General features: G+C 45.4%; 1 protein-coding gene across 1 annotated transcript; it reads left to right on the top strand.

Annotated features, from left to right (window-relative positions):
• The first annotated feature begins 2,282 nt into the window (after positions 1 to 2,282).
• On the top strand, positions 2,283 to 16,303 carry LOC120918937. The gene is made up of 6 exons (XM_040330838.1): positions 2,283 to 2,434; positions 4,172 to 4,259; positions 7,493 to 7,521; positions 10,309 to 10,456; positions 13,152 to 13,322; positions 15,562 to 16,303. The coding sequence occupies exons 2-6, from the start codon at positions 4,194 to 4,196 to the stop codon at positions 16,276 to 16,278; spliced, it is 1,131 nt and encodes a 376-aa protein (XP_040186772.1). The 5' UTR covers positions 2,283 to 2,434; positions 4,172 to 4,193; the 3' UTR covers positions 16,279 to 16,303.
• Positions 16,304 to 25,087: the final 8,784 nt, after the last annotated feature.

Genomic DNA, 25,087 nt, shown 5'->3' with positions numbered 1-25,087 from the left:
AATTACACCGTTTTCACTAAATGTAATCTACAACACAAAAAAAAAAGCGGTAGACTTTGCCCCTACTCTACTCTTATAGAAACAACTATCCTAAACTCAGCACCCCCAAAGCATTGTGGTTTCTGTACAGCGCCATTCATGTTTAACCCCTAGGCACCAACTGGACGCTAATACGTGGCCTCTCGGCGGCCGGGCCTTGGCGCAGAGGGGCTGCATATTTGCGTGCATTAAAGCTGTGCCGAGAGCGCTCGCCCTTCTTATTCCCGGCAGTAACCGGCGGCTCACGAAAAGCTCCCAATCTCTTCTTACGATCAAAAGTTTTACGATCATATGGCCGCCGTGCAGTGTTGCCAACCTACCAGATTGAAATTTACTGACACAACACCCAAAATGTACTGGCACAGCCAAGTTTTTACTGGCTTTTCCAAAAGTAAAAAAAATACTATTTTAAGTGCAAATTTTAGTATTTAGACTACTAACAAGTACAATATGCAATTAGAAATATGATTTAAGGTAGATAATAAGGCAAAAAACATATATCTTATATTATTTTCGATATAGTAAGTAAGTAGCTCAGGGACAGGACTCGGGAGGATAAGAAATTAGATTGGGTCAGCACACACATGAAACACACATGAAACTGACTCTCACAATGATAATGACAGCTCTGTGCAGCACCACAGATCACCGACACGGCACGTCCTCTCCTGAGTCACAGTGACAGTCTCTCTCCAAGCCTGGTGGTCCCTCCAGTCCACTCCAGTCTTAACAGCACAGACAGTCCCGCTTCCGGCCTGCCTTCCTCCCGACCCACACACGAGGCTCTGGCCCGCTCTGCTTGGCTCCCTTGCACTATGAGATCACACGGCATGCTCACGCACCGCCTCCGCCAGAGCTGCCCATACACACTGTAACAGGCACTCGCTCGACTCGGTCCGAAGCCGTCCGTGACCAACCCTACACAGCCATATTTTTTACTGGCAACCTTTTCCTTTTATTGACATTTACTGGCAGGAAAAAATTTGCCTGTTTTTTACTGTCTGCCAGTAAAAATACTGACGGTTGGCAACACTGCCGCCGTGACAGCCAATCGTGGTGGTCACATGGTCACACGATGCCTGGTCTGGAAGCGGCTTTTTTGGTGAAATGCACTGAAATGCTTTGTGAATCCGGGTCAATGTACTCTACGGAAAGCACAAATTATAAATCGACTAAAAATAAGGCTTACATTAATACGAATCATTCCGATTCAACGAAAAATTACGCTTGCAAAAATACGAATTAGTCCGAACACGAAAAATCCCGTTTAGCAAAATTACGAATGATTACGAATCAACAGGACGGAAAAGAAACTAAACTAAACTAAACTAAACTAAATGGCCCAGATTCTCAAAGGGCTTACGACGGCGCAACAACATGTACGCCGTCGTAAGTCCTAATCTGGGCCGTCGTATCTATGCGACTGATTCTTAGAATCAGTTACGCATAGATAACCATTAGATCCGATAGGTGTAAGGCTCTTAAATGCAATTTTTTTTTTTGCCCGCTAGGTGTCGCCTCCGTCGTTTTCCCCGTCGAGTATGCAAATTAGCTAGATACGCGAATTCCCGAACGTACGCGCGGCCGACGCAGTAAAGTTACGACGTTTACGTTAGGCTTGTCCCGGCATAAAGTTGCCCCTGGGTATATGAGGCGCAATCAATGTTAAGTATGGCCGTCGTTCCCGCGTCGAAATTTGTAAATTTACGTTGTTTGCGTAAGTCGTCTGTGAATGGGGCTGGACGCCATTTACGTTCACGTCGAAACCAATGACGTCCTTGCGACATCATTTGTTGCACTGCACCCTGGGATATTTTACGAACGTACGTTCGGTGCGGGAATGCGCTTAATTTAAATACTACACGCCCCCTACCCGCCTAATTTGAATTAGGCGGGCTTGCGCCAGGTGATTTACGCTACGCGGCCGCAACTTTACACGCAAGTGCTTTGTGAATAAAGCACTTGCCTGTAAAACTAGCGGCGGCATAACGTAAATGAGATACGTTACGCCCGCACAGTTTTGCGCGATTCTACGAGAATCTGGGCCAATGAATTTTTCCGTTGTGCACAAGTGTTTTGATGTATTTTTTGAACCTCGCCTACTTGGGGGATTTCCCTGAGAAAGGCAGGTACAGTATACACATTACTGTTATGAAACTTGCCCAGACAACAGTCAGGGATATTGAACTTGAACTGTACGCCGTGACGATTAGGAGGATGGAATGTGAATCACATACGGCTTGCCCTTCCTGTTTCAAATCTGTCCCCTCCTTTCTACAGATCAGTTTCTATTTCCTAGTATTAGTAAGACTGGAGGGTTTATCTGGTCTGAGGACGGGTAGAACCGTGCAGAAAGAAAAATCCAGACCATTGATTCAGGACTGTCCACCTGAAGGTAGGGTTCTCCTATTTACCATTGCTAGATTCTGAATAACACGAGCAAAGAGGCTTTCTGCTTCTGACAGTAGAAAAAGTCGTAGGGTTTTACAGAACGATTTTCTTCCTGATTGTACTTTACCCGTCATTTTGTCTTTTGCATGCTCAGAAAAGTTACTATACTCTATTATTGTCGTCATAACTAACTTTTTCATTTTCAAACCACTGCAAGGCCAGACCTATTCTGACATTTCTCTTCTACATGTAAAAATCTGTATTTTTTTGCAAAAAAATTACTTAGAACCCCCCAAATATATACAAATACTGTAAATACTCGAGTATAAGCCGAGGCACCTAATTTTACCACAAAAAACGGGAAAACGTATTGACTCGAGAATAAGCCTAGGGTGTCCATCTGCATGCCTCACTGTGTCCATGTGCATGCCTTACTGTGCCCATTCCTTACTGTGCCCATGCCTCACTGTGCCCATGCCTCACTATACCCATGCCTCACTATACCCATGCCTCACTGTGTCCATGTCTCACTATACCCATGCCTCCCTATACCCATGCCTCACTGTGCCCATGACTAGACTGACGTTTAACATGGGAGTCTATGGAAGGGGTGCCTGGCTTTGAAAAATCGGTGCTCCCTAGCCGTATGTCCCCCAGACAACAAACTTTGCAAACTTGTAGAGGAGAAATTGGGCTACATGTGTGCCAGGTTCCGGGTCCAGGAGACCTACGACCGGCCAGTACCGGGTCCCCAAATTCACCGGAGAAATGACCGTTTAACATTAGAGTCTATGGAAGGTGTGCCCGGCTTTGAAAAATCAGTGCTACCCGGTAATAGGTCCCCCAGGCAACAAACTATGCACACTTGTAGAGGAGAATTGGGGCTACATGTGTGCCAGGTTCCGGGTCCAGGAGACCTACGACCGGCCAGTACCGGGTCCCTGAATTCACCGGAGAAATGACCGTTTAACATGGGAGTCTATGGAAGGGGTGCCCAGCTTTGAAAAATCGGTGCTACCCGGTAATAGGTCCCCCGGACAACAAACTATGCACACTTATATAGGAGAAATGGGTCTATATGTGTGCGAAGTTCCGAGGCCAGGGGACCTATGACCGGCCAGTACCGGGTCCCCAAAATCACCAGAGAAATTACCATTTAACATGGGAGTCTATGGAAGGGGTGCCCAGCTTTGAAAAATCGGTGCTACCCGGTAATAGGTCCCCTGGACAACAAACTATGCACACTTATATAGGAGAAATGGGTCTATATGTGAGCGAAGTTCCGAGGCCAGGGGACCTACGACCGGCCGGTACCGGGTCCCCAAAATCACCGGAGAAATTACCTTTTAACATGGGAGTCTATGGAAGGGGTGCCCAGCTTTGAAAAATCGGTGCTCCCCAGCCGTAGGCGGTAGGTCCCCCAGACAACAAACTTTGCACACTTGTAGAGGAAGAGTGGAGCTACATGGGGTCTAAGGGACCTACGGCCAGCTGATCCCCATTCCCCAAAGTCCTGGAGGTCAGGCGCAAAAAGGTGACTCGAGTATAAGCCGAGGGGGGCTTTTTCAGCACAAAAAATATGCACTGTCACTGTACTAATGACACTGGGTTAACATCAGGGGAGGTCAAAGGGTGTTCCTAAAATGTGCTTGGTTACTGTGTGTTGGGGTTCTTACACACTGCTTGCATTTAGTCCCTAAAGATCATATACAATCAATACCATTTTTTTGTTGGAAATCAGGACTACTTACCAGAAAATTGCAATGGACCAAAATAACCAAGAACCAGAGCCCATGGAGACAAATGATTCCAACTCTTCACAGGACCAGGTAAGTGAAAGTACTTTGTACATAATAGTACCTAGAAATCGAATCCTTTTCAGAAAATAATACATGCTTTGGGCCCAGGTTTGAACTCCTGAAAATGTTATTTGCCTGGCTGTCTCTGGCTTCAATACCTTCTGACCTTCTCATCTGAAGTGGGTGTGCAGATCAGGGGGCAGATCCACAAAAGCATTACGCTGGCGTATCTCTTGATACGCCGGCGTAATTTTAAATTTCCCGCGTCGTATCTTTGTTTTGTATCCACAAAACAAGATACGACGGCATCTGGGATCGATCCGACAGGCGTGCGTCTTAGTACGCCATCGGATCTTAGATGCAATCTTTCGGTGGCCGCTAGGTGGCTTTTTCCCGTTGAAATCCGTGTCAAGTATGCAAATTAGTTATTTACGGCGATCCACGAACGTACGTACGGCCGGCGCATTTTTTTTACGTCGTTTGCGTTCGGCTTTTTCCGGCGTATAGTTAAAGCTGCTGTTATGAGGCAATGTTAAGTATGGCCGTCGTTCCCGCGTAGAATTTTGAAATTTTTACGTCGTTTGCGTAAGTCGTTCGCGAATAGGGATTTGCGTAGAATGACGTCACCGTCGGAAGCATTGGCTTGTTCCGGGTTAATTGCGAGCATGCGCACTGGAATTCCCCCAAGGACGGCGCATGCGCAGTTAAAAAAAAACGTTGTTTACGTCGGGTCACGACGTATTTACATAAAACACGCCCCCATTGCATCCATTTGAATTAGGCGCCATTACGCCGGCAAAGATACACTACGCCGCCGTAACTTACGGCGCGGATTCTATTTGGATTTAAAAAAAAAAAGTACCGTATTTATCGCGGTATAACGCGCTCCCCCGTATACCGCGCACCCCCAAAGTGACCCCCAATCCTGTGGAAAAAAAGTTATTTTTGTACTTACAGTTTTGGTGTCTTGCGCGGCGTCCATCGGCGGCCTCGTCGGGTCCGGCGTCCTTCTGCGGCTTCGGGTGTCCTTCTGCGGCGGGTCCGGTGTCCTCTTTGGCGGGTCCGGTGTCCTCTTCGGCGGGTCCGGCATCCTCGCGTCCTCCCCGCACGTTTCCCGCGCCGAGTTTTGAATACTGCGCCAGCATATACCGAGCGCAGTACACTCGGGCAGGCTCGGCAACTGTCGCGCTCATGTCCTGTACGTCCAGGACGTGACCGCGGAAGAAGCCGAGACTGGCCGAGCCTGCCCGAGTGTACTGCGCTCGGTATATGCCGGCGCAGTATTCAAACTCGGCGCGGGAAAGCGGGTATCGGCGTATATCGCGCACCCACGATTTTGCCCTGATTTTCAGGGCAAAAAAGTGCGCGATATACGCCGATAAATACGGTAAGTTACGGCGGCGTAATGTATCTTAGATACGCTACGCCTGGAGCTTAAATGCGCCGCTGTACGAGGTTCTGCCCCCAGGAGTTTTCACTTTTCCCTATATACAGGTCACTGCCATGGAGAGGAGACACTGCCGGAAAAAAAAAAAGTGATTTTTTTTTCTTCTTGTTTATCGGATCATTCGTTATGATCGGCATTCGTTATTTCAATAATTCATAACTTCGGATGCATTCGTATTTGTTATGTTTAAATGTGGCATTCATTATTTCGGATAATTCATCTTCGTTACAGCCAAATTTGAAAGGAAATTCCAATACCTATAATTTAATAATTTATTACTATTATAGGTTTTATTATTATAATAATAATAATAATAATAATAATTATTATTATTATTATTATTATTATTATTATTATTTATAAATAATAATAAAAAAAAACTATAATAATGGTTAATAATTTAATTGAATTATAATAGAAAATACGAAAAACAAAACAATCCAAATATTTTTCGTCCTTTCTGATTTTTGAATTTTCGCTCTCAGATTTTTGTTTTCTGGTTTTCTTTCCGATTTTTTCGATTTTCGTTCTGATTTTCGAATTGTTGTTCTTTCTGATCGGATTTTCGTTATTTTTGAATGAATTATTTCAGATTTTCAGATTTGCGAATTGTCGTTCTTTCTGATGCTCGGATTTTCGTTATTTTCGAATTGTCGTTCTTTCAGATGTTGGGATTTTCTTTCGAATTTTCATTCTTTTCGAAAGAATTTGTCAAATAGTCTTTCGTTTATTTGGGTGCTTCCGAATGAACGAATATGCAATATTTTTACGAAAAGCCAAATCGTAACGAATTGCACATGTCTAATGGAGAGTACTAAAGCCAGAGATAGCCAAGCAATTAGCAATTTCAAAAGAAGTAGCCATGCCAGCCCCCATCCAGCACACAATGGGCCAGATTCAGAAAGGACTTACGACGGCGTATCTCCAGATACGCCGTCGTAAGTCCGAATGAGCGCCGTCGTATCTAGGCGCCTGATTCAAAGAATCAGATACGCCTGAATTTGGCCAAGATACGACCGACGTAAGTCTCTTACGCCGTCGTATCTTGGGCGCATTTTTGCGCTGGCCGCTAGGGGCGCTTCCGTAGATTTACGTGTAGAATATGCAAGTGAGCTAGATAAGCCGATTCACGAACGTACTTGCGCCCGGCGCATTGATATACGTCGTTTACGTAAGGCGTACGACCGGCGTAAAGTTACCCCTGCTATATGAGGCGCAGCCAATGTTAGGGTATGGACGTCGGAACAGTTGTCGAATTTTACGTCGTTTACGTAAGTCGTACGCGAATAGGGCTGTGCGTAAGTTACGTTCACTTCGTAGGCAGTGTTCGACGTATCTTAGGCATTCTAGCCGACGTGATTTTGGAGCATGCGCCGTCCGTGGACGTATCCCAGTGCGCATGCTCCAAAATCACGTCAGCTAGAATGCCTAAGATACGTCGAACACTGCCTACGAAGTGAACGTAACTTACGCACAGCCCTATTCGCGTACGACTTACGTAAACAACGTAAAATTCGACGACTGTTCCGCCGTTCGTTCGGCCCCTCATTTGCATGGGGTCACGGCTCATTTCAATACAACACGCCCACTGCCTTGATAATTTGAATTAGGCGGGCTTACGCTGTCCCATTTACGCTACGCCGCCGTAACTTAGGGCGCAAGTTCTTTCTGAATACTGTACTCGCCTCTCTAGGTTACGGCGGCGTAGCGCATATGAGATTCGCTACGCCCGCCGAAAATTACGCCGATCTTTCTGAAGTTTGTCTGTTACTTATAAATAGCTGGTATGATGGTATTTTTTTTTTCTTTCCCATAGGAAAACATGAAAGAGCCGAGGGGACCGAGGTAATTTTGTTTTAGTTTGCCGTATTTGTTGGCGTTTCAAAGCTCCGGTTTGTTTTCACCTCTTCTAATACCTGATAAAGAACCCCCTTTGATCTCCAAGCCAGGATTTGGATTGTATGGGAGTGGTTTCATAATTATCAATCGGCTGCTGCACCTTCAGGGCTCTAATGAGGAAAGTGGCAGGGTCTGCACCCCTTTAGACATGACATTTTTGTTGCAGGGGATGCCCAAAATCTCACTTGTATCTTAGTACAGACTTCTGGGAATATGAGTAAGCCAATCACACAAGCGGGAAAATACATATCTGGGGGGGTGATCTGTACACCATCTTGGCGCAGAACACCTCCAGGTAGCCCTATTGTATTTTACAGAAGAAAAAAAAAAACAGATTGAAAGGGAAAGGTCATTTTTAATTACATTCAATTGAAATATGACAGTACAAATGTACTGTATATCCACTTAAGCCCCGGACCAATATGCTGCCTAAAGACCCAAGGTGTTTTTACAGTTCGGGACTGCGTCGCTTTAACAGACAATTGCGCGGTCGTGCGACGTGGCTCCCAAACAAAATTGGCGTCCTTTTTTCCTCACAAATAGAGCTTTCTTTTGGTGGTATTTGATCACCTCTGCGGTTTTTATTTTTTGCGCTATAAACAAAAATAAAGCGACAATTTTGAAAAAAATGCAATATTTTTTACTTTTTGATATAATAAATATCCCCCAAAAACATATATAAAAAATATTATTTTCCTCAGTTTAGGCCGATACGTATTCTTCTACATATTTTTGGTAAAAAAAATCGCAATAAGCGTTTATCGATTGGTTTGCGCAAAATTTATAGTGTTTACAAAATAGGAGATAGTTTTATTGCATTTTTTTTTTTTTTTTTTTTTTTTACTACTAATGGCGGCGATCAGCGATTTTTTTCGTGACTGGGACATTATGGCGGACACTTCGGACAATTTTGACACATTTTTGGGACCATTGTCATTTTCACAGCAAAAAATGCATTTAAATTGCATTCTTTATTGTGAAAATGACAGTTGCAGTTTGGGAGTTAACCACAGGGGGCGCTGTAGGAGTTTCGTTTCACCTAGTGTGTGTTTACAACTGTAGGGGGGTGTGGCTGTAGGAATGACGTCATCGATCGAGTCTCCCCTATAAAGGGGATCACTCGATCGATGCAGCGCCATAGTGAAGCACGGGGAAGCCGTGTTTACACACGGCTCTCCCCGTTCTTCAGCTCCGGGGAGCGATCGCGACGGAGCGGCTATAAACAAATAGCCGCGCCGTCGTCCCGGATCGCTCCCCGAGGGAACCCGACCGCCGCATGTAGCGGGGGGGGGGGTCCCGATCGGACCCCCGACCCACGTCTAGGCAGGGACGTACAGGTACGTTGATGTGCCTGTCCGTGCCATTCTGCCGACGTACATCTACATGAGGCGGTCGGGAAGTGGATATATACCAGTGGTGGATGGTGCTCCATTTTTTTTGGGGGGAGGGGGGGCAAACAAACTCCCTCCCTCCCAATCCACACTTACCCCATCCAGGGTGCTGGTGGCTTCCCCCAGCTTTTCCTTCTGGCCAATCGCTTCTTAAGGCCTGCTTCGTGCCCCGATTGGCCGGGGAGGAGAAGCAGGAAGACAAAAGTGAATGTTGATTTGCTAATGTCACAAGTGGGTGGGCTCTGGGCACAGTGCTCTTTCCCCCGAGCCCAACCCTTTTGAAGCCAATTAGAGCATCAGTCTCTAATCAGGTGTTTCAAATAAAAAAAAAGAAAAGAAAAATGATTGTAGAAATCTATGCGTCCAGCAAGGAATTAGGGGGTAGCGCCCCTGCACCCCTTATGGGCCGCTGATTTATATATACAACACACACACACACACACACGTTCTCCTCCCTTTAAATTGGATGTAAAGCCCCCTCATCCTTTCTAATCTACTGCCATAGTGCTGATCTATAAGGATATAGATGCCTCCTGCATGTATCCTTACCTGTCACATGTCTCCCCTCTGTCTGTTATAAGAACTGAAAAACTGCAGATTCTGTGGGTGGATCTGTTGTCTGGAGCTCGGTCGGTGGAGTCGTGATGTCAGTAGACTCCCCGCCCACCTCTGCACTCCTTGTCAACATGCATTTTCTCCTGTGTATTCCTTACACTAAATTCTGCTATGATCACTAACATCCAGAAAAGAAACCACATGACTTCAGAAAAGGAGTGGGGGGTGGGAATTACAAAATAATGCCCGTCTCAGGCTAGTGCATGAGATATGTAAATAACCTGTCACTCACAGCAAGGGGGAAGAACAGACAAAAGTTTTCTCCTGTTTGTCCGTTTATCTCACTGAAAAAAAGAAAAGAGGATTGCTCAGAGCTGGATTAACCGTTTGTGGCAAGACTGGGCGCAGAGGATAGGAAATCTTATACTCTACATTGTGACAGCAAAAAAATAAATAAATTGGGGTTTACATCCACTTTAATGGACGTGAAATGACCAAAATAAATATATATTTATTTTGGTCATTTCACTGCATGTCCATTAAAGTGGATGTAAACCCCAATTTTTTTTATATAATATATAATTATATATATATATATATATATATATATATATATATATATATATATATATATATATATATATATATATATATATATATATATATATATATACACGTGTATATATATATATATATATAAAAAGGTCTGCAAAAGAAAAATAAACTGTATATAAATATATAAAATATATCTTTGTAATCCTAGCATCTTTTCATTCTTTTTTTGTAGGCAAAATAAAAAGACCAAAAAAAGTAAAGATAAAGTCTACTTGAAACAAACCATCAGAGCTAGTGGAGCAACTTTCCTGGAAGTTTTCCATAATCTCCTGGAGGAAACGAAAGCTAATGGGGAGGAAGCCTTTCTGTACATGCAAAGGGTAAGTGTATCGCACAAATACAGGCGACACTGAACTCTGGTTAAAAACATTTGAATCAAGTTTTGAAAGAATAATGTTTAGTATTGTTTAGTATTAGTGTTAATACTGAATGATTAAATTGTTATCAATATCTGCCAAAAACTCAGCCTTAACCTCCCTGGCGGTAAACCCGAGCGTGACTCGGGGTTGGTTTTTCATGTTAGGATCGGTAACCCCGAGTCACGCTCGGGGTGGACGTGCAGAGTGTGCAGCGGCGCGGCTTACCTTCTCGCTGGATCCACAGGCAAGTTACTCACCTTGTCCCTGGATCCAGCGATGCCACCCCGCTGTGTGAGCGAGCGGGACCTCCTCGCTCGATTCACAGTCTCCCCGTGTGCCGCCAATCTCCGTTCCCTGCGACGTTACGACGCACGGGAGCGGAGAACGGCGCCAAATTCAAAAAAGTAAACAAACACTTTACATACAGTATACTGTAATCTTATAGATTACAGTACTGTATGTAAAAAATACACACCCCCCTTGTCCCTAGTGGTCTGCCCAGTGTCCTGCATGTACTTTTATAAAAAATAAAAAATGTCATTTCTGCCTAAAAACTGTAGATTGTCCAAAAGTGTCCCTTTATGTCAAAAATGGTTTTAGATCAGCTAGAAAACAGCGATAATAAATTATAATCACTTGCAGAAATGTGCGATAGCGATTTGTGGGGAAATTCGTCATAAAAAAAAAAAAAATAATGACAGCGACAATTCTGCAACTGAGCAAATTTCAGTGATTTTGAGTTGATTACATTATTGAATATTTTTTATTATAATTATATTATTATTTGTTATAATTATTTATAATTTTGTTTTAAAAAAAAAATCATACCCGGGATGCCTACAAGACTCTTGCTTGGTCAGATTTAAGTGAGTTATTTCTAAAAATTACAGGCCAACAGTATAAAACTCCAAATTTCCTTGCAAAATAATTGTACCGCTTTTGGTACGTAATTCCAGACAGAATCATACCGCCAGGGAGGTTAACCACTTTAAAGACCGAGCCTGTTTTTCAGACTCAGTGTTTACAAGTTAAAAACTATTTTTTTTGCTAGAAAATTACTTGGAACCTTATAATTTTTTTTCTAACACCCTAGAAAAAAAAATGGCGGTCATTGCAATACTTTTTGTCACACCGTATTTGCACAGCGGTCTTACAAACGCCGTCGTATCTCTGAGTCTGAGTGGTCGTATCTATGCGCCCGATTCTTAGAATCAGTTACGCATAGATTTGTATTAGATCCGACCGGCGTAAGTCTCTTACGCCGTCGGATCTTAGCTGCATATTTACGCTGGCCGCTAGGGGCGTGTACGCTGATTTACGCCTAGAAATATGTAAATCAGCTAGATACGCGAATTCACGAACGTACGCCCGGCCAACGCAGTACAGATACGCCGTTTACATAAGGCTTTTCCCGGCGTAAAGTTACCCCTGCTATATGAGGCGTACATGCGGCGTACCAATATTAAGTATGGACGTCGTTCCCGCGTCAAATTTTAAAAAATTTACGTAGTTTGCGTAAGTCGTTCGTGAATGAGGCTGGACGTAATTTACGTTCACGTCGAAACCAATACGTCCTTGCAGCGTACTTTGGAGCAATGCACACTGGGATATTCCACGGACGGCGCATGCGCCGTTCGTGAAAAACTTCAATCACGTCGGGTCACAAGTTATTTACATAAAACACGCCCCCCTGTTCCACATTTGAATTAGGCGGGCTTACGCCGGCCTATTTATGCTACGCTGCCGCAACTTACGGAAGAAGGGGCTTTGAGAATACTGCACTTGCCCGTCTAAGTTGCGGAGGCGTAACGTACGTACGTTACGCCTGCACAAAGATACGCCGGTCTACGTGAATCTGGGCCTAAGTGTGCAGTGATATGGGACAGAATGCGTCATCGTGTAAGAACTTGCAAGTCGTTACACAGCTGCACATGATATATGGCTCCCTACCCATCGATTGGCCTTTTCCACTTTTGGAAAAACGTTGTCAGCAGGACAGGAAATGAGGGGAAAATCTCTTTATAAGGAGCCTAGAATAGAAGTAAACACAACATTCCCCACCAAACCTTCCATATTCTGTCCAAGCTAAGAAAAAAGGTTTTAGCTGGACATTCAACTTAAGGCTTCATGCAGGTGTCCGCAAGGTGGCCATCATAGGTGTGCACAGCGTATTGCATTAGGGTGTGCACCCCAAAGCTCCAACGAATATGCGTTTGACATATTTACCGGCCTCTTCCCCATTCTCCCTCCTGAAACAATGGAGGGATGTCAGGAGTGGCACGATCCTATCTATTTTCCGCCTGTGGCAGCTGAATGTCTAAAAGAGGGAGAGGAGGAGAAGCCTACTTTCAGCTGCTGCAGCCTGAAAATACAGAACGGTTCCACTAAGTTCCACCCCTGCTGCTTTTCCGGTTCTGAGGGTCGACAAGGAAGGATCGTGGTTTACCCGCCATTGATGGGTTGCCAAACCCAGGATTAGGGTGTGCCCAGGCACACTAGGCACACCCCTTGCGTACGCCTATGGTGGCCTGGCCTTACAGAACCTGCGATGTTCCCCCCTCACATTTGCTTGAGGAGCTTTTAGTTGAACAGGTTTATCTGTACTTCAATATTACATTTTTGCAACCAGCTGATTTTATATTTTGCTTCCCTCTAGGTGTATCATTCCATCTTCTTTTTTGGACACATAAATGACCCACAAGTCAAACCCGAGGAATTTGTTCCTCCCAATGCATGGAATATCATAGAAAAGGTGTTTAAAAAGCCTTTAGCAGAATACAAAACACACTTGCCATCTCAGACGCCATACTCCATCCTCTTGGAATATGTAAGTATCTTGTTTTCTCCCAATCACATGTTAATCAGAGTACTTTTCCTAAAAAAACAAAACTATAATTATTATATATGTTGTCTGATTTTTTGCGGACAAATGTTGGATAGCAAGCTTTAAAATTTTCCGCCAACAACGGTCTGTTGTCAGGTTTTCCGATCGTGTGTACTCAAATTCGTCGGACAAAACTCCAAAGTACAAACACGCATGCTCGGAAGCAATGCTCAGACACAACATTAGCAGAAGATGCCCAAAGGGTGGCGCTAAAGAGCTAAAAAAAACACACAGTGACCCAGATTCTCGTAGGGCGTATCTCCAGATACCCCGTCGTATCTCTGAGTCTGAGCCGTCGTATCTTGGCGCCTGATTCGAAGAATCAGATACGCCAAAATTTCACTAAGATACGACCAGCGTAAGTCTCGTACGCCGTCGTATCTTAACTGCATATTTACGCTGGCCGCTAGGGGCGTGTACGCTGATTTACGCCTAGAAATATGTAAATCAGCTAGATACGCCAAATCACGAACGCTTGCCTGTCCGTCGCATTACAGATACGCCGTTTACGTTAGGCTTTTCCCGGCGTAAAGTTACCCCTGCCATATGAGGCGTAGATGAGGCGTACCAATGTTAACCCCTTCCCGACCGCCGCATGTACATATACGTCGGCAGAATGGCACGTACAGGCACATTGGCTTACCTGTACGTCCCTGCCTAGACGTGGGTGGGGGGTCCGATCTTGCGGCGGTCGGGTCCCCTCGGGGAGCGATCCGGGACGAGGGCGCGGCTATTCGTTTCTAGCCACCCCTCACGATCGCTCCCCGGAGCTGAAGAACGGGGAGAGCCGTATGTAAACACAGCTTCCCCGTGCTTCACTGTGGCGGCTGCATCGATCGTGTGTTCCCTTTTATAGGGAGACTCGATCGATGACGTCAGACCTACAGCCACACCCCCCTACAGTTGTAAACACACACTAGATGAACCCTAACTCCTACAGCGCCCCCTGTGGTTAACTCCCAAACTGCCACTGTCATTTTCACAATAAACAATGCAATTTAAATGCATTTTTTGCTGTGAAAATGACAGTGGTCCCAAAAATGTGTCAAAAATTTTCGAAGTGTCCGCCATAATGTCGCAGTCACGAAAAAAATCGCTGATCGCCGCCATTAGTAGTAAAAAAAATAAATAATAATAAAACTATCCCCTATTTTGTAAACGCTATAAATTTTGCGCAAACCAATCGATAAACGCTTATTGCGATTTTTTTTTTTACCAAAAATAGGTAGAAGAATACGTATCGGCCTAAACTGAGGAAAAAAATAATTGTATATATGTTTTTGGGGGATATTTATTATAGCAAAAAGTAAAAAATATTGCATTTTTTTCCAAATTGTCTCTCTATTTTTGTTTATAGCGCAAAAAATAAAAACAGCAGAGGTGATCAAATACCACCAAAAGAAAGCTCTATTTGTGGGGGGAAAAGACGCCAATTTTGTTTGGGAGCCACGTCGCACGACCGCGCAATTGTCTGTTAAAGCGACACAGTGCCGAATCGCAAAACCTGGCCGGGTCCTTTAGCTGCCTAAAGGACCTTAAGTGGTGAAAGCGGTGGTTCACCCTAATGAAACATTTTTTTTTTTCTAGCATTAAATTAGGCATAGTAGCGCGAGCTACAGTATGCCTGTATTGATTTTTTTAGCCCGGTACTCACTGTGCAATCCTCTATAGAAGATTCTGACTCCCCGCGGGGAATGGGCGTTCCTATCAAGAGGGAGGATGATTGACGGCCGGCTATGGCACGTCACGCTTCTCCGGAAATAGCCGAAATAGGACTTGGCGCTTCACGGCGCCTGCGCATAGTCTGTGCGCAGGCGCCGTATAGCGCCGTGAAGAGCCGAGACCTGTTCCGGCTATCTTCGGGGAGCGTGACGTGCCATAGCCGGCCGTCAATCATCCTCCCTCTTGATAGGAACGCCCATTCCCCGCGGGGAGTCGGAATCTTCTATAGAGGATTGCACAGTGAGTACCGGGCTAAAAAAATCAATACAGGCATACTGTAGCTCGCGCTACTATGCCTCATTTAATGCTAAAATGTTGTTAGTGTGGGTGAACCACCGCTTTAAGGAACCTATTTAGAAAATAAAAAACAAACCTTTACAACCCCTTTAAGCTTTAACTATTAGAAATGGATATGATAATCCAATCTGCATTACTTTTTGTTTTTTCATCCAATTTTCAGATTACCAAGTTTTATGATGGAAAGAGAGAATCCATCTTGAAAGAACTGGAGAAGAGGAACCACGAGTTTTTGACTAAGTTTTATGACGATGAAAAAAACCAACTTAGACCCAAAGACTTTGCACTGTCCGCTGCCGTCATTTGCCACAGCTGTGTTAATGATCCCCACAGTGTCAATACCTACGGGTCATCCATAGCCTACAAAGGCAAAGTGCCTAGAAAGATAATGATTGGCATATCTACCCTGTTGGTGTGGGACAAAGTTATTTCATACGAAGTGAGATGTGGACAAAGTGGCCATGGGATTCAGTTCCCCAACGACGTGTGCTGTTATTCCTACAAGTTTAATACTACTACTCGAACCTACAAGCCGATATCACCCTGTACTAAATGTAAGAAAATGTATCTTGCTGAATTTGTTCCCAAATTTGAGAATACCGGCAAACAAGAAGATTGGAGATTTGGCAATTGTGCGGAAACAGAGTCTCTAAATAATCTGTTACGTAAAAACGAGGACATAAAAAGAACAATACATACTTATGATAGTAATGGAGAGATTGTGAGTAGAGAGACCATAGAAAAAAGATTCATCAATGAACACAAGGATAAATTGCAGAAAGAGATTAAAAACCTCTTGGAATCTTGCAAATTCAAGGTAATCCAGAATGTTCTGAAACTGTTCAAGCCTGATAAACAATCCAGCTACCAGCGAAATTAAAGCCACCCTGTCATGCTTATGCCGACATCGATTATAAATTGAATGTAAAGCCAACAGATTATTCATAGGACCGGTTCATCTTTTATTTATTTTTGCCATTCAGCTGCTAAAAAGTAAAAAACAAGATAAGGATGGGACACAGAAATGTATTCTACAAAGCAATGCCTGTGAATTCTGTCATGTTTATAAAAAAAGAAAGAACCTTGTATGTCAGGGGTGCCCAACCTCTTGAAGAGCGAAGGCCACTTAAGCGACTTAATAACCGGTCGTGGGCCACAATGAGCGGAGCGGGCGGATGTCTGGTCCGTGTCCGTTCTGCATATGCAGAGCAGACACGAACACAGCCCACTCTACTGAATGGGCCCTCTTATACGATCTGCCCAGATGAAAGGGGGTGGATCCCCTTTATTCTATGCGGGTGTAAATGGACACAAGTCCGTCTACATCTGCCGCTCCATAGAGGAGAATGGAAGATCCGATTGGGTTGAACCGATCGTGTGAAAGGGCTTTAAGGTTTGCTGTCCCATTCAGAGTGCATTAGGTATCACTCTGCCTGTGACAGGAGCCGGTGCTATACAGGAAGCATCGGCTTATGCTGCTCTGCTCCACAGTTGCCCGCTTCCTCTACCGCCAGCTTCATTCACAACACTGATGCTCTGGGATGGCGGGTCGGCAAACCCATGATCTTGGCTTGCCAACCTGCCATCCCAGAGCAGGAGGTCAAGGGTGACATCAAAAGGCTCAGCGGGCCACATGTGGCCCCCGGACCACTGGTTGGGCACCCCTGTTGTATCTTATAGTGACTTGACAGAATGAAGTCTGGTTATTACTTACTAGGAAATTCAAAGGCAAGCATGCCTTGAAGAATGGTGCCTTGAAGAAGGGTTGCCGTAGCCAACAATAAAGGCTGGCAGGCATCTGGGACGTACAGGGGTTGGTTTACCAAAACTGGAGAGCGAAAAATCAGTTTCAGCTCTGCACAGAAAGCTTCCATTTTTTTTTTATCAAAGCGTTATTTAAAGAAGCTAAAGTTAGAAGCTCATTGGCTTGGAAAAATGGGAACAAAATATAGGGAAGGTCTTGGACCCCACAGAGTGCACAAGAAGCTGCAAAATCAATCATAAACACCTCCCTAATAAAAGCTAACTATAAAGTACTAATACAATGGTACTTAGCCCCGGCTCGAATTGTCCAATGGGTGTCGGGAGCTTCCCCCTTGTGTTTTTGAGGGTGCGGCCAAGAAGGAACAGCGTATCAATGTTTGGTAGAAGTGCCCAAAAGTTCATAGATTCTGGAGCAGAGTCTACAATCTTATTCCCTTACGGGGACTAATTTGACCAAGTTCCCACAACAGGCATGGCCGTCTTAATAGCTTAATGGGCCCCTGGGCAAAGTAATGCACTTGGGCCCCTGCCAGCTTGCCCCAATTTACGCACCTACTTTTAAGAGTATAAATAGTTGATATAATTAAACATAGGTTCATTAAAACTTTCAATAAAACACATTTTACAAAAGAAAAACATTCCATAAATCAAAGACTAATCAACACAAAGGGCACCGTACAGGGGGGAATGCAGAAGGGTACAGTACAGGAGGGGTTAGGAGGGCACAATACTGGGATCAGGAGGGCAGAGAATAGGTTCTGGGATGCTTCCCGGGACATGGCCATCTCGGGACAGTTTAGTAAAAGGCATGAATGTCCCAGGACAGTTGGCAAATATGATGTAATGCAAGATTATTGTGGGGCCCCTGGGCAGTGCCCAGGAGTGCCCTTGCATTAAGATGGTCCTGGCAACAGGCACTCCTCAGGTACCCTGTTGGGGGAGCCCCAATACCCACCTAACGCCTAATATGCTTAATTTTTATGGCAACCAGAATAACGATCGCAAGAGCTTGGAAATCCATGGTGCTATCCTTTGACCTCAAAGCACAATATATCCTGGATAATGTTAAAACGAACGACACTCTGCAGGACAAGCTTCCCCAATTCGAAAAAAACTGGGACCCCTGAATAACCTGATGGCCTCATTAGATCTGAATCTAACCTTATAGTGCCTTGGGAGAGGATCGCTGTCCCTCCTCTTACTACCCCTTGGATAGTGGCGTGGGGGCAGCTGGTCGGCCGCCATCAGTCCCACTCCCAGTTTGAAGGCTGTGTATACAAGCAAAAAGACCAGCTACCGCGATTGACTCATGGCTGCGACGACCCCCTTGTCTATGTTGGGGGAGTCCTCCTAGGTCATGCAGCTCCTCTTTGGAGGAGGTCTTCTCTGCTCTTAAGAATCCTGGTCATAGCCAAAAAAATTGCATATTTCCGTTTTCTTAGCGACCACTGGTATATATTACTAGTGTCATTTTGTATTGTACAGTTTTATATATTTGTACGGCTTTAAAAAAAAAAAAAATTGGAAAAGAAGCTGCCATGCAGAGGTGCAGTCTCCAGTTTTTGTAAAGCAACCCCACAGCCACCTACCACATGGTGCATCCATTGTGCTAACAGTCAACACCAATAAGGCGCTGGTAGCCAATTGGTTGACTCTCGAAAGTGCTGATATGGACCTTATTGTAATGGCATTTCTTTCACTGTGTATGCAATAATTGTACAAATAGAAATCTGTAAATATTTTGTATGGAATCAACTATTTATAGCACAATTATACTTTACTTTGTTCTCAAGGTGCAATATTCTTAACCACTTATCCTCTGGAAGGTTTTACCCCCCCCCCCTTCATGACCAGGCCATTTTCCATTTGGCAATGTGCTACTTTAATGGGCAATCTCTGAGTCATGCAAAAAAAAAAAAAACTAATAAAATTAATATTTTTTTTTCACACAAAGAGCTTTCGTTTGGTGGTATTTGATTACCACTGGGTTTATTTATTTTGTATTATTACAGAAACAAAAAAAACAACATTTTAGAGAAAAAAACTTTGTTATAAAACATCCAATTAAAAATATATTTTTTTCATAAAATTTAGGTCAAAATGTATTCTAACTTCATGTTTTTGGTTAAAAAAAAAAAAAAGTGTTGTTAAGTTGTTTGTGTGAAAGTTATAGTTTATTGATTGAACTAGATGTACTTTTTTCAACCACACTAATTATGTAACTTTGGTATATATACTTGAAAATTGATCAATCCTGATGTATTTTTTCATGAAACCCCTACTGTCATGCCAGTGCATTTCTGGTTCTTGTTTATTGTGACACTTGGTTTATAAAACCCAATAAAAAAAAAAAAAACGTTTCATAATAAAAAAAATTAAATTAAAACCACTATTGTGTTTTTCTGCCTCCGAGCTCCAGAACTTCTCCTTTTCTCCCTCGCTTATGTTGGAACAAGCAGTGCATGTTATAGAGCCATGACAGGCCCTCGTTATACTCCTTTATACATCTATAGAGCCATGACAGGCCCTCGTTATACTCCTTTATACATCTATAGAGCCATGACAGGCCCTCGTTATACTCCTTTATACATGTATAGAGCCATGTCAAGTACTCTTTATAGTCCTATATACCTTTATAGAGCCATGACAGGTCCTCTTGATATTCCTTTACATGTAAAGAGTAATGACAGGTCCTCTATATACATGTATAGAGCCATGACAGGTCCTCTTTATACTCCTATACATGTATAGAGCCATGACAGGTCCCCTTTATACTCCTATACATGTATAGAGCCATGACAGGTCCTCTTTATACTCCTATACATGTATAGAGCCATGACAGGTCCCCTTTATACTCCTATACATGTATAGAGCCATGACAGGTCCCCTTTATACTCCTATACATGTATAGAGCCATGACAGGTCCTCTTTATACTCCTATACATGTATAGAGCCATGACAGGTCCTCTTTATACTCCTATACATGTATAGAGCCATGACAGGTCCCCTTTATACTCCTATACATGTATAGAGCCATGACAGGTCCTCTTTATACTCCTATACATGTATAGAGCCATGATAATGAATGTGGGGGCCTTTTGGTTGGCGTGATTTTTTTTCTGGGGGGGGGCAGCATTTCATTCTTGGTCCCAGGCAGCACAATGTCTTGGGCCGGCACTGCCCTCCAGCAGAAACACTTCTGCATCCAAACCCTGGAGTTCACCATTAACACAGTGCAGTGAGAGAATGTTCTGGAGGGATCATTCTTCATCTGACAGGAGATAACACTGCCGACTATGGGGGGGGGGGGGAGTTTCAGGACCCAGGAGAGGCACAGGCAGAGACTCTGGCCCAGATTCAAAGAGCAATTGCGCCTGCGTAACCATAGTTACGCAGCGCAATTGCTTACTTGCCCCGGCGTAACGACTTCTCCTGATTCAGAGAGCTCGTTACGCCGACTGCAGCCTAAGATATGCGTGGCATAAGGCTCCTATGCCCTCATATCTTAGGCTGCATTCTTACGCAGGCCGCTAGGTGGCGTTCCGGTAGTGGTTCAGCGTATAGTATGCAAATTGCATACAAACGCCGATTCACTACCCTACGAGAGCCCTGCGTACGCAGTTTACGTCGTTTGCGTACGTCGTTTTTTTTGCGTAAGGCTGCCCCTTCTATAGCAGGGGCAGCCAATGCTAAAGTATACCCGTCGTTCCCGTGTCGCGAAATTTGAAATTTACGTTGTTTGCGTAAGTGAATCGTGAATGCCGCTGGACGCCATTCACGTTCACTTTGAAGCAAATGACGTCCTTGCGACGTCATTTACCGCAATGCACGTCGGGAAAGTTTCCCGACGGAGCATGCGCACTACGCTCGGCCTAATTTAAATGATTCCCGCCCCCTACGGGATCATTTAAATTGCGCGCGCTTACGCCGGGCATTTTGCCGGAGCGCCCACGCAATTTACGGAGCTACTGCTCCGTGAAACGAGGGTAGCGCAGAAAATTTGCGGGGGCGCAGGGCAAAAACGATGCCCTGCGCCTACGTAAAAACTGCGCAAATGTTACTGAATCTACCCCTCTGTTCAGATTGCCGGGCCCCCCTGCTGGCCGGGGCCCAGTACAACAGGGCTGGCTGTACCGGCTTATCAGCGGCCATGCTGGAAGTACTTAGCGATTTCCTGGGAATATGACTAGGCCTCACCTAGCAACATCCTGGGAGTACTTAGCGATATCCTGGGAATATGACTAGGCCTCACCTAGCAAGATCCTGGGAGTACTTAGCGATATCCTGGGAATATGACTAGGCCTCACCTAGCAACGTCCTGGGAGTACTTAGCGATTTCCTGGGAATATGACTAGGCCTCACCTAGCAACATCCTGGGAGTACTTAGCGATATCCTGGGAATATGACTAGGCCTCACCTAGCAACGTCCTGGGCGTACTTAGCGATTTCCTGGGAATATGACTAGGCCTCACCTAGCAACATCCTGGGAGTACTTAGCGATATCCTGGGAATATGACTAGGCCTCACCTAGCAAGATCCTGGGAGTACTTAGCGATATCCTGGGAATATGACTAGGCCTCACCTAGCAACGTCCTGGGAGTACTTAGCGATATCCTGGGAATATGACTAGGCCTCACCTAGCAACGTCCTGGGAGTACTTAGCGATATCCTGGGAATATGACTAGGCCTCACCTAGCAACGTCCTGGGAGTACTTAGCGATATCCTGGGAATATGACTAGGCCTCACCTAGCAACGTCCTGGGAGTACTTAGCGATATCCTGGGAATATGACTAGGCCTCACCTAGCAACATCCTGGGAGTACTTAGCGATATCCTGGGAATATGACTAGGCCTCACCTAGCAACGTCCTGGGAGTACTTAGCGATATCCTGGGAATATGACTAGGCCTCACCTAGCAACGTCCTGGGAGTACTTAGCGATATCCTGGGAATATGACTAGGCCTCACCTAGCAACATCCTGGGAGTACTTAGCGATATCCTGGGAATATGACTAGGCCTCACCTAGCACTGAAAGGCTGCACTGATGGGCACTGATAGGGTGACACTTATGGGCACTGATGAGGCGGCACTTATGGCCACTGATTAGGTGGCACTGATGAGGAGGCACACATATGCCGCCCTCATGGGCACTGATAGGTAACACTGATGAGCACTGATAGGCGCCACTGATGGGTGGCACAGATAGGCGGCAATGATGGGCATTGATAGGCAGCAGTGATAGCCAGCACTGACTGACATCACTATTGTCACTGATTGCTGGCAATTGGGGGCACAGATTGCTGGCAATTGTGGGCACTGATTGGTGGCAATTGTGGGCACTGGTTGGCAGTGGCGTCTCCAGCTTTCATATTTAGGGGGGGCACATGGGGGGACAGGGACAAAAGTAGGGGGGCCAACTATAAAATGCAATTATATATATATCCTGGGGCCCTTTACTACGATCCCACTATGGGCCCTTTCACATGTTCTGCAGTGAGCTCCCTTCCTACTATACTGGGGCCCCCCAGGAGATATATGTCACCAGCACACCAAGAAAATATAAGGGTCCAAAGCAGTGGGAGAACTATCAGGGTTTATTTATTTATTTATTTAAAATGCTTATTGGGAGAGCAGTCATTACCAGCAGGCCTTGATGCGCTCATAGAACCAACATATAAAAATACAGAACACATTGCAAAGGTTGTCTTGCCACCGGGCCCTGGTGTTCTGCCACTCTAGGGTTCCCCAGCTGTCCTGTCCCTGCTATTTACAGCGCTGGTCTGGCATCTGTCTCCTTGGTAGCGGCGGTAATCTATTAGGACCTAGTGCTGGTGACATTATGGGTGCATGCAGGGGAAGGCTGGCACTATTGGTTATAGAGAGCCGAGCCCCCAGCAGGTCACCTAGTAGCAGTAATGCTGTATAACCTTCTCTGGTGACATGCTGATCGGCATGTGATCCAGGTGATGCTCCAAGTCAGATCTAATAAACACAGTATTTATTAGCATCAAGAGTACAACCACATAAATATAATCAACCGTATGATCAGCAGTCATGTGGGCTCTAGGCCTGTAAAGTGTGGGCTCTAGGCCTGTAAAGTGTGGGCTCTAGGCCTGTAAAGTGTGGGCTCTAGGCCTGTAAAGTGTGGGCTCTAGGCCTGTAAAGTGTGGGCTCTAGGCCTGTAAAGTGTGTGCTCTGTGCCTGTAAAGTGTGGGCTCTAGGCCTGTAAAGTGTGGGCTCTAGGCCTGTAAAGTGTGGGCTCTATGCCTGTAAAGTGTGGGCTCTAGGCCTGTAAAGTGTGGGCTCTAGGCCTGTAAAGTGTGGGCTCTAGGCCTGTAAAGTGTGGGCTCTAGGCCTGTAAAGTGTGGGCTCTAGGCCTGTAAAGTGTGGGCTCTAGGCCTGTAAAGTGTGGGCTCTATGCCTGTAAAGTGTGGGCTCTAGGCCTGTAAAGTGTGGGCTCTAGGCCTGTAAAGTGTGGGCTCTATGCCTGTAAAGTGTGGGCTCTAGGCCTGTAAAGTGTGGGCTCTAGGCCTGTAAAGTGTGGGCTCTATGCCCATACTTGCCAACTGTCCCGTTTTTAAAGGGACAGTCCCGTGAAATAGGACCTAGTCCCGGCTAATTTAGCCTGCCGGGACTTGTCCCGGCTAGTGGGGAAGGCAGGTGCGACAGTATGTTTATATCTCTCCCTGCAGTCCCCGGCTGCCTGGTCCTGACTCATGACACACACAGTGCAGAGTGAGACGGAGTGAAGTGAGCCCGCCCCCTCCTCTTTCTCCTGCTGTGTGATGTTTACTGTATACACAGAGGAGGAGGGGAGGAGGAGGAGGCTCACCACGCTGCTGCCGAGAAAAGCTGCTCGTCTGACAAGATGACACATGTCCTGATGCAAAGTAAGTGAGCCTTCCGGAGGGGAGGGAGGGGGTCATGTCTGCGGGTTACAGTTTACTGTGAGTCATTTTGGGGGAAAGGATATGTTCTAGGGGGCACTTTATGATGTATGCTGCAAGGGGGCTTGGATATGAAATCCACCCCCTTAGCACATATTCCTCCCCCCAAATTAAAGCTGCTGTCTGCCACAGAGGGGGTGGCCCTTGGCATCCCACAAGAGATGTGGCAAATTGCTCCAGGTGCCCATACTAATGCCCCCTTTCCAGGCAAGTTAGCAAAGTGTAGGTTCCAGGTCACAGGTCCAGGTTCACACTGAAAAATACAGGAACACGTTGTGCGTTCTGTGCAATTTCAGCCCAATTATGTCCGCACACTTTCTGACCATCTTCTGTACCATGTCTGCAGTCTCTGACTAAGGATGAGTTCCAGCGTTTTCACACAGCCCATGTGCAGAGCCCACCAGGAAGTCAGCACTGCGCTAATCACAGGCAGTGAGTCATAGGTGTACAAGGCAGGAGGCGTGCTGATACTTGTAGTCCTTTATATTGGACCTTCCCTTACCCTAAGGACTTCCTCTCCCCTCTTACACAATCACAGAGGTTGTATCAATTTCCTGTAATTCTCTCTTTATTGAGTAGACCCTATAATCCAGTGGTCTCAGTACCGGCCCGCGGGCCATTTGCGGCCCGCGGACCAGTTATAAATGGCCCGCAGGCAGGGCGGAAGTGGGGGGAGTAGATTTCCTTCACATGCAGAGTAGCGCAGGAAGCGTCTCTGTCATAAGTTCACTTCTCTGTCTCACGCTGCAGCTGCTCTCCGCCCCCGGCGCCCCCCCTCTCTCTTCTCGTCCATCCCTATTTGCTTGTGATATCACCTGGGATGGACGAGAAGAGAGGGGGGGGCCGCCGGGGGGCGGGGAACAGCCGCAGCACGAGACAGAGAATCGAACATATGACAGACGCTTCCTGCGCTACTCTGCATGTGAAGAAAAAAGAAAAACAAGTAAACGCTGACATGTACACTGATTGTGCCCCATG

This window comes from Rana temporaria, chromosome 12 (assembly GCF_905171775.1).
Source record: "Rana temporaria chromosome 12, aRanTem1.1, whole genome shotgun sequence".
Classification (NCBI taxonomy): domain Eukaryota; kingdom Metazoa; phylum Chordata; class Amphibia; order Anura; family Ranidae; genus Rana; species Rana temporaria.
Note: the sequence above shows the minus strand (reverse complement) of the source record. Positions and strands in the feature narration are given on the sequence as shown.

Coding starts and splice junctions, on each gene's coding strand:
- LOC120918937 (XM_040330838.1), top strand. CDS start 4,194: ATGGACCAAAATAACCAAGAACCAGAGCCCATGGAGACAAATGATTCC. Junction 4,260..7,492: donor CCAACTCTTCACAGGACCAG/GTAAGTGAAAGT, acceptor TCTTTCCCATAG/GAAAACATGAAAGAGCCGAG. Junction 7,522..10,308: donor AAAGAGCCGAGGGGACCGAG/GTAATTTTGTTT, acceptor CTTTTTTTGTAG/GCAAAATAAAAAGACCAAAA.